Consider the following 15,120-nt stretch of genomic DNA (forward strand, 5'->3'; position numbering starts at 1 on the left):
CCTTCAGTGATTAGACAAGAGCTCAAGATTAAACGTTTCCTAGAGCATTTGATGAAACTTGATTTATACATTTAACTGTTTGGTTAAACTGTTAACCAATGTAAACATTAAAACTGTTGCCTGGAATACTGTGGGTCTGTAATATCCAGATAATGGAAAGTCTGTATGATCCAGGGGGACAGTGGCCTCTTGAGAAGGGAATTCCTTGATAATACAGGATGTGCTGCAAAAAATACGCAGACAGACTGTATTCTTTATGGGAGCACTATGGGGAGTGTGGTTGTGTTATGCTTCCTGGAATTTTGAAGCAGCTTTTGTTGGGGCACAGTGAGCCTTGAGCTGATTTATCCACAGCTGACTGGTGTTTATGAACACAGTTCTGCTTCCTACTGCTCCTTGTTGCATTCTTCTCTTTGGGATTACATGGCAGAGATAATTGAGCTCGCTCTGGGGAGTCATTCAGGACCAGCAGATTTCATTCGTTTGAATTCAGCTGTGCCAGGAAGCAGTCAGGGTACTTTTCTTCATTTCTGTCTGAGCAATATCTGATGTGGGTAATTGATAACCGAGATGGTTTGCCACAGGTGTCATGCTTCCAAATGAAAACCACTGAACTTTGTATAGTATGCAAAAAATGGGCAGAAACAATGGTTTTGGTGATGGCATGTGGTAAAGTTTTTTGGTTGCAGCTGTTTGATTCAGCAGAAACTAGAAACTCAGGGTTGTTGCAGTTACTGGAATAGTCTTTGTTAATTCTCAGAGGAAAGTAAAAGACTAGAAGGAGATACAAGATTTGCCAGAGAGGTAGAAATAAAATCAAGGAAGTAGCAGTTGCTTGCTTTGTAATAATGATAGGTGATAATGAGCTGATTAAAAGATGAAGCATTTGAAGCCTGAGAGTTTCTTATATAATCCATTAGCTTAATTGTGCTTTCAAGTCATTCTGAACATCTGTTGTTTGGGGTTTTTTTTTTTTGCTTTTAAGATATGCATACCAGAATTACAGATCACCATGACTATTTATGCAAAACTATTTTGTGTAGCAGTATTGTGTTCCAAGTGATGTAACCACGTAGAAATAAAATACATCATTACAAATCATAGTTCAGGCAATGCTGGTGTGTTCTTGTGCTGTGTCTGTTTTAAGTTTTCTGTGGATTGAAGGACAGACTTTGGAAGGATTCTTGATTTGTTTGTGCTGCTTTTGTGTGAACTCTTGCCCAGAATGAAGCATTTTCTGTGACTTTGTTACTTGATCTTTACATCACATTTGCTGTGTTAACATTCTGAACTAAATGTATCTGTGGTTTTGCAGTGCTGCACAGCTGTTGAGCTATCCTGGAAACAACAAGATCCCCTTGAACTACCACATAGTAGAGGTATGGATTTTATTGATTACCTCTTTTGTAGTTCCGTTATTTCACGAGTAACATGTCCCAGTTAGTTCCATGATAGCTCCATTAAATTACAGTTTGATTTGGGAGTCAACCAGAACCTTGTTGAATTCAACCACTGGCTTTTAAATGAGCGGGTTATGTACAATTGAGTGTTAGTGTTATGCTTTTTCTTGTCATTTTAACTTGGTGCATGGGAGCTTTGGTCAGGTACCAAAATCTCTTAGTGCACTAGTAATCCAGGTTGTGGCATTTCTCAAACTTTAAAAGTTTTACATATGATGCTTCTAATGTATGTCTAGGAGATGGCTACATTTGAGTCACTTTTAGTTTTAAAAAAATTAAGTAAAATACAAGAGGAAATGAATGCATTGAAATACAAGAAACTCCATTTAGATGTAAGAAAATTATTTTTTTACTGCTAAGGTGATTAAACACTGGAAGAGGTTGCCCAGAGAAATTGTGGAGTCTCTATCCTTGGAGAAGTTAAAAAACAAACAGGACACAGCTGTGAGCAACCTGCTTTAGGTGGCCCTGCATATGCAGAGGGCTTTTGACTAGATGATCTCCAGCCACACTCAGCTGTTCTGCATGATTTTATGTTTGGATCTTCTAAATGATTTTGTTCTGCCGGCCCTGAAAATAACTTGCAGTGAAATAGCGGTGTGTTTCCTCTGGGGCATCCTCCATATTAGAGAATTTCAAATAACCGTAATATGTATCAGAAGAGTAGTGTAGGTTTTCTTTTGCTGCCTCCTTTCAAGGGTCTGTTTTCAAGATGCAGAGCTATATAAAAATTCATTAATTTCCATCAAAAGTTGAAAGGTATTAAGAGATTTCAGTAATAATGGCAACTTGTCATATAAAGGCTTTATGAAGAAGTAACTATAAGTAGGAATTTCAGAGCTAATTATAACAAGAAATAATGTTATGTACAAGATTTATCTTAATAAAAGTGGTATTGAGAATTCCTCTTGGCACCAAAATGCCAAATATTCTGAATGCTGTAAAGCTACATTACTTTTGGTGAGCTTATTCTTTTTGTACTCTGAATTCAGAACAGAGGAATCTTAAAATTAACAATAATTTTCTGCCTTAACGTCGAAGTGTCTTCAGGTGCTGTATATGGCTATATGGCTGTGTGCTTTATGCTCAGCTGTACATTAATGCCAACAAATAGTTACTGCAATTCCTGATTAAATAAGTTACCTAAAGGCCCTGGAAATTCTTTGATTCAGAAACTTGTAGGATGTGAAAATAGCAAAGGTTTGCGTAGATGAAATTACTGGAAAGAAATGCAAGATTTGTGTACAATTTTTTTGACTATTACTGTAATAATTTCCTTTTTCTTACAATTTTGAGTTATTTTAGAATATTAACTTCATTACTTGTCTATGACTCCTTACTTTTAATGAAGCTCCAGAGTTTTTAAGGCTTAGTATGCTTTTTTTAGGCTTCTGTTTATTCTGCTTACTACTGCTCCCTTGTAAGGTCTCTCTTAACAGTCAAGTTGGTGATATGTTGCTTTCAACAACAGCTTAACAGTTTAATCTGTGAAATTTCACTAACTTTTTCAGTAAGTCACAGAACCATAGAAATAATACAGTGTAACAAATAAAGGAAACTGTTATTTAAGGTTCAGGACATAACAGTTAGGCAGAAGTAAATGTAGCCTGAAAGTGGTTGTCAGTACCTTCCCAAGTATGCCTACTTTTGCGGTCCCTGAGGCTCCATGTCGTAGTTTGTCAGGCGAAGCACAGAGTGCTCCATGCTACCTGGAATCTGTGCGAAACACTGAAACGTGGTGTCTTTCTCTCAGCAGCTTCTTATAGATGCATATGTGGATATTTATGGTAGCTGTGAATAGAGAATGTCTGGGCAGCATCATTGGGTTGTTGGACTGCCATGCCCTGTTGTGCTCCTACAGCTTTTAGTACAACTTAACACTCGGCAGAGTTCGGACATTCAGATCATCAGTGTCATGATCTTTCTTGTGGCCTTGTTATTGTCACAAAGTATGGTATGCCAGTTTGAAGTGCTTAATCTGAACGTTTGATAATGAACGTGTGATGAATATCACAAATACAGTTTTATGCAGTATCTCAAACAGATAATGATTGATCATCCAGTTGTTGTTATTTCCCATCTTGAGAAAAGGAACAGTTTTCTACCTAACAGGGTCCCCCTACCTTTTTGCCATATCTGTCTCAACAGTGTGTCAAATTATACTGTTATGAAAAGGTTCTCCAGCTCCTTATAGTCTCTTCATGCTTTCAAGTCCTTCCTTAGAATAACAAATTCTAGTCAATGTATTTTCATTTGCTGTTTGTGGAGTCTATAAATGTTGATTTCTTATACTAGTAAGAAGATTTTTCTAAAGCTTACTCATTTAAGCTTCAATTCTTCCACGTTTATTCAGAAGTTTAAAGTTAAAGAGGAAACTGACTGACCATAATGAATCAAAGTTTCCTGATTCCTTTGATGTAATTTAAATCTGGTTGAGAACGGCATGCAAAATAAACAGAAACTCAGAGATGAATTATGTACAATGATGATCTTTTCGTAGCCCTTAAAGATTGACATGCTGTTATTATAGGCAAACTTGAAAATAAAAACACAAATGCTGACTGCAGGATTGTTTTCAGTTTTCTTAGAAGGATCCTCTGCCAAGGAGTACTCAGCATATATTTTTCTTGTATGTAACGCTGGTTGTAATTTTCAGTTGAAAGTTGTGGCTTTATTTAAGTAAGTTTTTATATAGGAGAAAAGAGGACACTATGAAAAAGATATAGATGTAATTTTAATGTAAATAGTCTTTTCATACTAAATGCTTAGGCTTCATCTACTGTGTTTGGTATTTATATTTATTATTTAACAGGACCAGTTTATTTCCACTTTTCTCAAATCATGGGGTAGCACTGCAGTAGGTCATATTATAACTATGCCCATTTCTACAGTTACATGGTGTATCTGTTAGACATAATAGATGTATAATGGTGGTGTTGTGTTAATATGAAATGATAAGGGCAGTTAGAGTGGATTGTATCAGTACAGTGTAAGGTTACCACTACCTTTATAAATTTCTCTCTTTCCCAGAACATGCATTTGACAGAATAATATGGGACTTTTTGGATATGTAATTGTTTAAGATTATTGGCCATTATTGCAAGGCTGAGGGTTGTGCAGGCCACATCAGACTGTGCTCTGATTCTGTGCCTTTCTCTCCTACAGGTAATATTTGCAGAATTATTTCAACTGCCATCTCCACCACACATTGAAGTCATGTACACAACGCTCCTGATTGAACTGTGCAAGCTTCAGCCTGGCTCTTTACCACAAGTTGTATCCTTTCTGTGCTGCTGGAGAGCATTTGTAAAATGCAGTCTTTATTTTGTTTGTTCTGTAAATGATGGGATAGCAATAAATACTAGCAGTATTAATAATTCACAGCAGCTGCATGAAACTTTGCCTGTAACACTCACATGAAAGAATAGCACAACCCACTTAGCACAGGTCTAGATTTGCCCAGTGGGCAAGATGCTTCAGCTTTCTGCACAATGTTCTGGTGCTTCCCATGGCCTTCCCAAGAAGGGGTGTCTTGGTGAGGGGATAAAATACAATACTCCTGTTTGTCACTGCAGCCTGTTCAGGTCTGGACAATGTGTGGCATGGTCACAGACACATTAAGGGCTGAGAAGGAAAGGAAGTGACAGACTTGATCTTTTGTTCTAACAACTGTGTGAGTGCTCCTACTCTTTTTTTAGTAGGAAGTGTAGCAGATGATTTAAAGGAACTTGCCTGAGTTCCCACTCAGTGCTCCCACTAGGAGCATTCAAAAGGTCAATAATCATCTGTCAGCTCAGACAGGGTGGCTAAATGCTGAGGAAGTAGGCATGACTCCCAGCTAATTCTGGCTATTACGTTGCCCCTACTTTGCTGCCATTTTAGATCATGTGAGATCATCGTTTTAGATCAAGCTACAGACTGTGAGAATGGAGAACGGTTAACAGATATCTATCCACTGGTAATTTCATGCCCAAATTTTCATTCTACTTCATGATACCACTCACTGTTTGCAAATCACATAATCTCAATGATTAGAGCTAAGTCTATTTCTAGAATTGGTTGGACATCCATGCAGAAAGTTTTTAATGTTAATAGGGACACCATAAGAAGGATAACGCCCTTGTTGGGTAAAGTCAGTGTAGACATACTTTCTCAAGCCTTCAGTGATGATCAAAGATTGTTTGTGGATAAGCATCAACAGCAACCCGTGAAGCTAGACTGGTGAGGTTACAGAAGTACTCCATAAGGAGGTTGGTGTCTGTTCATGTCAGTGCAGTTTTAGTTGTTGCATGATGCGAATTCTGGCTTTCAGTGGAAGAAGCCAACAGTCTCATTGCAATAACGGAAGAAAAACAGACTGGGATTAGAGGGTAGAACTCACTATATGCTTCATTTTTTCCACTGTGGATTTACTGTGATTTACCTGATTTTGGAGTAGACCTAGGGAGTTTTCAATACAAAAACTTGATGACATCCTATTCACAAACTGAAAGGAATAACATCTGACTTACACAGTGCTTTTCTGTTAACCTTAATAAGAAACTTCCAGCTTGCACAAGCCACAGAAATGCTGTACATGCGTTTGGATACAATGAATACAACATGTGTGGACAGGTAAATGTGTTTTGGAGATGATGGAAAATATTCCTCAATATCCAATGTACAGGAAATATGAAGAGGCTATGGAAAGAGTAGTCAGAAATCCTTGTTAGAACTTCCTGGTGCCATTCAAAATGTTTTCTGGGCTCTGGCTTTGAGCAATGTAAAGAGACTGTGGAGGACTGACTACTTGCTCTCCTTCCCAGAAACACTCCCCCAGAGGTCACAACTGCAGCTGTCTGTGCAGGACAGTTAAGATTGGTGACAACTTTTCCGTGCTCAAAGCTGTTCATAGTTGCATAGTACTCCATTATCCAGTACAATGCCTGCTCCCTAGTGGTCTGGGAGGCGTGTCGGAAGTGGAGTTAATGGTGTATGTGCCACCCAGAGGAGGAGAGTGGTGGTAATTTTGCCCTTTGAGTGAAGTCTGCATTGTGTAGGAGAGCCATTAATTACTCATCAAAAATGTGAAAGTTGCATATTCACTGTAAGTTTGCATTTTAATTGTTATTTTAATAGGTTGTCTCTTTGTATGAAACAACAGAACAGACAGGCTGTCTATTTGTCCGTAAAAGCTTCTTTCTGACTCTCTGAACTCAGTCTTTTGTATCTGTCAACATAAGCACCTGTTTAATGCTGTAATAGCTTTAGAGTTTAAGCTTGCCTTTGAAAATTAGAATGCTTTTCTGTTAACCTTAATAAGAAACTTTATAAGAAAATCTCAGCTGAAAGTTTACCTGTACTTCTGGCATTTAATGGAGCTTTCTTTTTCTTTTAATAAAGATTTATTAACTGGTTTTCTCACCACTTGAGCAACTTCCAGTTCCGTTGGAGCTGGGAAGATTGGTAAGTTTCTCTCCTTTTGATTCGAACCTGATACTGCAAAAGCCTTAAAATGTCAAACCTACCCAGGAAGTGCCACAGTATAGTGGCCCTGTTAATTGCTTTGCCCCAGCTCTTCAGAGATCTTTTTTTAATCTGTTTGCCACCACTCAGTGGTAGATTATCTTGATAATCTCTTTAGTCTCTGTATTGTCCCTGGTGAATTTTGTGATAAATCTCAAGCCAATGTAAGCATTCCCTAAATACGGGATTTCTTTCATTTGTCCTGCACCTTCAGTCAGTTGCTAGCAAATTTTCCAAAATGGCTTCCCAATTTACTTTTAATGATTTGCCCTGACTCTTTGTATCCTGTATTCGTTCTGTAATCTTGCTCTCTGTCCTACCCTAAACCTTTCATTATAACCTTTATCTTTGAGACCTTATGATCTGTTTCCTTCCTGCCAAATCCTAGCACCTGAAGTTCCATCAGAGCTGGCCCTGCCATCCATTCTTACCATGCCAGATCTTGAACTCCCATCTCTAGCAAGAGCTCCCTGGAATCCATCAATGTCTAACCACAGGTTCCCCTGAGCTTTCCATTCCAGGCACCCATGTAGCATGAGAGATCACCTTGGCGTTAAGTCCTCCCTACAGTAACGTCCACAGCCTGCTACTGTACATGCTTTGTGGAGAGGGTTGCAGCCCTTCTTGTGATACGTTTTTGTGGCTTTACTTAAGTTTCTTGTGTTGTCCTCACATGGAGTTAAGTGGTTGCTGGCTATCCTAGTATAAATCCATGTTGACTGACCAGGCAACAGTCTTCAAAGAGCTGTTTTTTCTTTGCCTGGATGTTCCTTGATGGCAATATTTCTGTGGGTTTCTCTCACAAGCTGCCATTTTTTTGCAAATCTCGCAAGTGACTGTATTTAAGACTTTTCTTTATCTGAAATGCGTTTGAAATCAGCCAGAAGTTCAAAAATTCCTGTGAGGGAGGAGCAGACTATGAAATCACACAAGGTTCCTTTCCTAAGGAAAGGGAAAGCCAGCTAACCGTAAGCACAAATTATTTTTAATCTGGTGGGGGAAGGGAAGCTACTTGAAAATATATCACACAGAGATGAGATTCCAAGAATGCTAATGGCCAATAAGGAAATGGTGATAAACTTACCTCATTGTCTTAAAATTGCCTACACTGTAAAACTAAGTGGCAAGCACTCCAGTTGTCCTTAGACCATGATTGTTTTGTATCTATTAGGCCAAGCCAAAAAGAGACTAAAGCACAGATTCTTTTGCTAAAAGCTATCGCATTCTGTCCTTTGATAGGTCAGATTGTCTTACTCAGGACCTTGAAAAACCCAAACCCAAATTTGTGAGAGAGGTTTTGGAAAAGTGCATGCGGTAAGTAAGATCTTTTGATAGTTGCATTCGACGTGAAGTTTGATTTTTGTTTCTGGATACTGTCAGATTCCTTTTAACTTGACTCTTGTCTTAGACATGTCTGTTCTTACAATTCAGTTTTAGTTAAGAGCCGAGTCTGTTGTTTGTATGATTTTAATCTGATTTACCTGTTGTAGGACACTTAGGACACTAATTTAGAGAGAGGGAGAAACAAGTGGAGCAGATGGTAGTGAGCTATCTGTGCCAGGTATAGACATACCTGTAGTTACAAAAAGACATGCTTCACCATAGGCATGGAAAGAAATAGAGTTTAGGCAATATTTCTGGAAAGTATTCAGCATTCACAAAAAAGGAGGGAACTGATCATTAGTTATACTAAAAACTGAGAATCTAATCTCTATTCTTGTAGGTGCCTCTGATGTTCACTGACCTTAAAACAAACAACCAAACAACCCTCCAAACAAAACCGCCAAACCCAACAACAAGAGTACGCAATCAGGGCTGAACTTACAATTGTTGAGATAGAGGAATATAGGAGAGAGAAAGAGCAAAATATTCAAAAAGCCTATGTTATTCCACATCCTACATGAAAACATTAATCTGGTTTTGGGTAAATTCAGAATAGGAAGTGTGAAAGTATTGTGCTGCGAAACGAATACAGTTTTTCTGTGGCACTCTTCCATTTCACTGAAAACTCTGCTAGCAAAATTAAGCCTTTATGGGAGTGAAATAAGCTGGAAAGTAAAATGAAGACATCCACTTTAATACTTTTTCTGCTTTGAATACCAACATCTTACTGGTTTTCTGTAGCACATCTTAGGCTTTTGCGTAAAACATCCTACGAGGCAGCCTCTAAATCTTTTCACAAGCTAAATTAATTGTATGAGGATGAAATAGCATCAAAAAGTTCAAATAGGAAGCATCTACTACTAAGTTTGGTTTACCTAGCTCCCAGCAGAAACTACCATTCTGTTGTATGAACATCCTGATTTTCGTTCTATGGAAGTTAAATACAGGAACACCATTACAAAGCAGTCACTTCAGAATTAGCCCTGGTGTTATTCCTATTTTAATTCTACTGCTGTGAAACTTGTTATTTCCAGACTCTCCTACCATCAGCGAATAATAGACATTGTTCCTGCAAGTTTTTCTGTCCTCAGTCCTGCTAATCCAGTGTGCATTTACAAATATGGAGATGAAAGCAATAGTAAGTATTAAAGTTACTGAGGGGTCAAGTTGAAAAAAATAGTGTTTCAGAGCAGGGGAGAACACTAGATTGACTGTAATATCAGTTGTCTTCATAAAGAATAATACAGCTGAAATAAATACGCATGATGTTCATATGGGTAAATATGCTTCACGTGAGCAATTAATATATATTAAGCCTGGATCTCTGTAATATAATCATCTTTGTTACTTTATGAAGAAAAGAAAATCCAGATTCATGAAGTTACTCTTGCTGAGGTGGTTGTGCAGCATTGTTTGCCAGAAGTCTAAAATTGGGAAATTCATCTATTTCCCCTGTTTGGGCACAACACTATGCAAAGGTCAGCATATAGAGTCATAATGTGGGTTTATTTTTTGAACTTCATGAAACAGTAGAAGATTTTACTAGTAAACTTTGGTTTAATGAAGCATACAGAGACAGCAGATGACGTGAAGATTGAGGTAGAGAGATACCTTGTTTTTCCTTTTATTACTTAGTACAAAGTCAATCCTAAGCATAAAGTGTCATCATCAAAGATACAGTGAGGAAAAACAAGGAAGTACTGTATTTTTAGGAAATTGGTGGAAGCTGAAGTAGAGCTTTAGACAGGAGAGTGATTACCTGACCTCATCTCTAAAGGTTCTACTGTAAGTTTTGAATTTAATGTGAAGACCAGGAAACATGTTGAGCAGTTTTATGGAATACTGATGTGGGCAATGATGTTGGAAACAGCTAGTTTTAGGTGTAGCTGGGGAGTGTACTTGTTTCTCTGAGAGGCAAACTGATGTTAAAAATACCCACTTGCCTTCTACATATTTTTGACCTCTTTGCTTTTGTTTAGGGTCTCTTCCTGGATATACTGTGGCACTCTGTTTAACAATTGCAATTAAAAATAAGGCCAGTAATGATGAAATCTTCGGCATTTTAAAAGATGTGCCTAATCCAAACCAGGATGATGATGATGGTAAGATATGCTGTTAGGCTTTGGCAGGCTGTAATTTCTTTTGTGTGTAGACTGATCTGCCATCCTTTGGAGCTATGGGTGTGGTGGTTAACAGAACTGTATGCTTTTCCTTCTAATAGTTGGTTTCAATTTATCAGTAAATGGAAATAATACATCATTGTTAGGGTTTGTTGTAAACATCTTACATACAGAGGCAGGCCTGTCTTTCTTAACAGAGGTAACCTGGTGCTTGAGATGTGTTTTCTTGTGATTATTGACAGAGGTAGCATGAAAGAATTCAACATTTCCTTTGCCTTCAGCAACAGAGTACAGTTCATGCTGTTGTCATCACACCTGAGATTCAGTGCTTATGCCCTGTCTAAGAGCTTCCCTCCCCTTGGTGCAGTCCCACGACAGATAAGATAGCCAGCATTCTGTCTGTAGTCTTCCATAGATAAAAACTCTCAATGGGACTTCACTCGCGTTCTTTTTAGCTTTGCAGCCACAGACAGCATTGATCCCTAAAGCATGTGTGTTTTAGGGGGTGAGGAGGAGTGCGAGACAGAGAATTAAGAAGTGATCTTTACAATGGGGACGGCTTCAATATTTCTGTAATATTTGCAAGTGTTCATTTTGCAAGCAGAGAGCAGCAACGATCATTTTTTTGCCTTGGGATCCACTGTCGTGTTTCCTGATTTGCTTTAGGCATCACACACTAATAAGTGCTCTCCCTCCTGCCTGTCTTCAGCTGCAGGTAGCTGCAGCTACAGGAGGGGACGTGGCACCATTCACCCCTAGTACCCATATTAGCTATGCACACTTGCTGGACCCTTCTCCCGTGTCATAAATAGCCTACTGCTGTACCCTAATCATCCTTATCTTCCCTTCTCCTCATCCACTCTCCCTTCTTTATGATCTGCCAGGCCTTCAGCTTCTTCACTGACCTGGAATTCTTTCTGCACGTTTTCCCCATGGCAAAATGGGAGCCTGAAGATCTGCACATTTTGGAAAGTCTTTACTAGCTCCCTGCTCAGCCTTGCAAACCCTGTTGATGAAACTCTCTTTTGTGAAATGAGTTAAAACCATAAGTTATCTCCACAGTTTTATGAGTAGCTTACATGCTCTACTTGAAGTACTTATAGTTTCAACTTTAAATAACTTGCAGATGAAGGATTTACCTTCAACCCTCTGAAAATAGAAGTCTTTGTTCAGACTCTGCTCCATCTAGCTGCAAAGTCTTTCAGCCACTCCTTCAGTGCCCTGGCCAAGTAAGTGTAATATGTGTGTTATTTTGGGGCTTACAGAACTGTTTAATTCTGACAGTGAAATGCATGATAAAAGAACTGGACTGCAATGTTTCAGGTGCTCCACAATGCAGTATGATTAGGACAACTAATGACACTACTTACTGAAGGAGTGGTAGTGTAAATGCTAGGTTATATATGTGAATGGAGTTAACAGAAATTTGTACATTACAGCCATGTGATGTAAATCAAACAAATGAGGCAGGTTTGGAACATTACTCCATTTTAGAATTACTCATTTGCCGATTATGGTGAGGAGCAAGGGTTTCTCCTTTCATTTGAATGACTGGGTAGCTCCCACCACAATATCTCGTACTATGATTATGACTCTAGAACAGTTATGTCTGTATAAAAAATGAAGAAAGAAAAAGAAAACATAAAACTTCAAAGCAGTCTGCTGTAAACTTCTTTTATCTACCAAAGCACAGTAAAATCCATTCTAAAATACTTTAGAGTGCATCCCTTAAAGATATGTTTTAACTTTTAAAGAATTTACTGCACTTTTTCTAGCAAAAATGACAAAATAACTGATTTTTTAATCCTGTGTGCTTTGGAGTTGCTCTTAAGTGGTCTTGATACATGAAAGGTAGTCACGTGCATCTTAATTAGTTATTTTGCCATCTGTCCTTAAAGATATATAAAGCTGTTACAAAAACATGCACCTGGGAGCTTTATAGAGGCAGTGTTGATAAGAAGCTGTAGGTAGTAACCCGCAATCAGTAGTACAAGAGGCAGGGTGGTATGAATACTTACAGCCATGGTATTTTCACTGCTGCACACCAACAGTGGCAGCAACGAGATCAAAAAGACCCTCTTACTCTTTATAGTTATATTACAATAAACTGTGTTGTGAATGCTATGTAGCAGTCCATGTAACTCTGCTAAAATAGAGGCTTTTAGCAGCATTTCCTTCAAAAAGAGGCAGATTGGATAAGTGTCTACAGTTATGGAAGCATGTATCAAGAGGAAGGTCTAAGGCCCAAAAGGCAGCAAATTTTGCTCCAGCTGTGTATAGGTAAGCACACGAAGCATGAAAGTGCCTCCTGCTTTTAAGACTATGAGCAATGTAGCCCAGCTTCAGGGAGTAGGTTCACCACTAAGATTTAAGTTGCTTTTAGGAGCTGTCATGTCTTTGTAGCCTATTTTAGCTCAGGATCATTATATTTTCCAGGGAATCATTGTTCAAGAATTGCTGCAGATAGTTACAAAATTTTCTTTTGGCCAATCTAAACCACTTGCCTTGTATCTGCTGCTCTTTTGACCTGATCCCAACCCCTCCACTGACTACTTACATCTATTAAAAGGTTTCATGAAGTCTTCAAAACACTTGCTGAAAGTGATGAGGGGAAGCTCCATGTTCTGAGGGTTGTATATGAGGTTTGGAAGAATCATCCACAGGTAAGAGGTTGCAATGTCAAGTATCTTTGTGAGTTTCAACTCACAGAGGTCATATTTAATAAAAAACATTACAGTTTGCTTTATATCCTTTAAAAATAACTTGTCTATTGTAATCTTATTTGAAGGAAAGTTCAAATTGTATTTACTGTTGCTGCTAGTGCCTAAAATGAAGGCTGGACATAAAATATATACCATCAGTGAGGCCACTTCTTCCTCAGAGTTCACTGTGGGAGGGCAAAGGCTGTCATTCTGACTCAGATTCATACTACTCTGTTCGTTGTACAAGAGAGTAACTTGCTAAAGTCGTGTTTCTGTTCAAAATTGTAAAACTGTAGATGTGTAAATTGAAATAAGAAGTAGATCTTGTATTGAAAGCAGGTCATATTCTTAGAAATGTGGAAACCTGGGGTGTTTTAGGGCTGGCTTTTTTTTTTTTTTTTTTTTTAAGTTGCTAGTGAAAGCCATGCAGTTATTCCACAGAGCTTATGTTGGAGTCACTGTTGCGCATGGGCAGAGTGAGTAGAGCTGCAGTCAGTGGCTGTTCAGAGCAGATCAGTCTGACAGTGCCATGATTATGTTCATTTTTGAGCCAGAGGAAATAACACCCTAAAAGACCTATGAAAAATGCCTCGGTTGTTTAAGCTGTTCAGTTTCTTCACAGCAGTTGTTTTCTCCTTCAGCTGTCATTCTTCTATAAATAGAAATTGATAAGGAACTCAAGCTGAATTTGCCTGCGTTAATTATTTCACATATTCTTTACTGGTGTGTTTGTGTTGCACTTTATTGTGCTTGAAAGTGGACTGTACCTCACAGCTGCATAGGCTAGACTTTCGGAAGCAATGCCACTGAGAACAAGGGGTAATCTTTGCATCTGCTACTGGACCTGCGGTCCATTCCCTAGAGGAAAAACTGAGAACCTAGAAGATACCTATGCAAGATGTCACCTCTCTTCTAGTACAGTAAAAATGTCCAAAAAAGCAGGATTTTTTTGATATATTAAACTTCCTACCCAAATTACTGACCTTGAAAATGTGAGGATTACAGTCTGACCTACTTTTTACTGCCATTTAACTGGATCAGAAGAAATTACATTACTGCAATCTAATATTGGTATCCTCTTCCTCTTCATTCCTTTGTATTGCAGCATGACCAAACTGAGATGGAGGTTTCAAACCCAGACTAAACAGTCATGTTAGATTTTTATGAATAAATCGAGATTGCTTTAAAAAAATATCAAGTGCAGAAGTTATGAAGGTCTGCTGTTCTACGTGATCATAGAACTTACATTTTCCTCTCTTGCAATTATTGCAGTTCAGTCTTTTGCTTCTGGTCAAGTGCTTTTTTTTCCTGAGTCGACAACCTCCCCAGCACACAGAAGAAATGGTGCCTGGACAGCAGGACACTTGTCCAGAGTCTGTTTTCATGCTGCTCGCCCTACTCCTGTGCCTATGGGGGAACATCCTTTGATTTGGTTCAGACTATCAGCAGTATTCATAAGGCATATGGTGCTAATGAGCGATCACTGCAGATAGTGATTTAGCAGTAGGATAGCAATACTTATCTGGAAGTAAGGTTGTGGTGGTGACTTCACAGAGAGAAACTTTAACAGTGAGATGAAATGTTTTACCAAAATCCTAGGTCTGTGTTTCATGGAAGATCAGGATCAGTAATCAGAAATTCTTCCTGGCAATAGAGAAAGACAAACAGAGCATAGGATGCTATCCTGGGACTTGAAAGTTGAGTGCTGAGTATTCTGTATGATTCATTCAGTTATTTTAATTTTCCTTCCTTAAAAGGAGCTTTGTTACACTTCCTTATTTGACAATGGGTGGTTGTAAGGATAAATACAGTGCAGGCTGTGGTTCTTAGATACTGTGGCATTCAAGCACATGAGTAACTAAGATAAGCCTTTTTTCTGAACAGCTTGCAACTGCTTTAGTCAGTAACTCCTCTCTGCAGTTGCCTGCTAGATTGCTTGCAACCCCCCAG

General features: G+C 38.5%; 1 protein-coding gene across 1 annotated transcript in view; it reads left to right on the top strand.

Annotated features, from left to right (window-relative positions):
- The window catches only part of NCBP1 (nuclear cap binding protein subunit 1), a 32,318-nt gene that overhangs the window by 9,243 nt on the left and 7,955 nt on the right, over positions 1–15,120 (top strand). The window contains exons 10-18 of the mRNA XM_075488455.1: positions 1,316–1,379; positions 4,626–4,736; positions 6,010–6,074; positions 6,843–6,905; positions 8,205–8,279; positions 9,383–9,486; positions 10,328–10,450; positions 11,595–11,697; positions 13,038–13,131. Of these exons, the coding sequence (XP_075344570.1) occupies positions 1,316–1,379; positions 4,626–4,736; positions 6,010–6,074; positions 6,843–6,905; positions 8,205–8,279; positions 9,383–9,486; positions 10,328–10,450; positions 11,595–11,697; positions 13,038–13,131 (802 nt within the window). The remainder of the gene's footprint in view (positions 1–1,315; positions 1,380–4,625; positions 4,737–6,009; positions 6,075–6,842; positions 6,906–8,204; positions 8,280–9,382; positions 9,487–10,327; positions 10,451–11,594; positions 11,698–13,037; positions 13,132–15,120) is intronic.

Source organism: Mycteria americana, chromosome Z (assembly GCF_035582795.1).
Source record: "Mycteria americana isolate JAX WOST 10 ecotype Jacksonville Zoo and Gardens chromosome Z, USCA_MyAme_1.0, whole genome shotgun sequence".
Lineage (NCBI taxonomy): Eukaryota > Metazoa > Chordata > Aves > Ciconiiformes > Ciconiidae > Mycteria > Mycteria americana.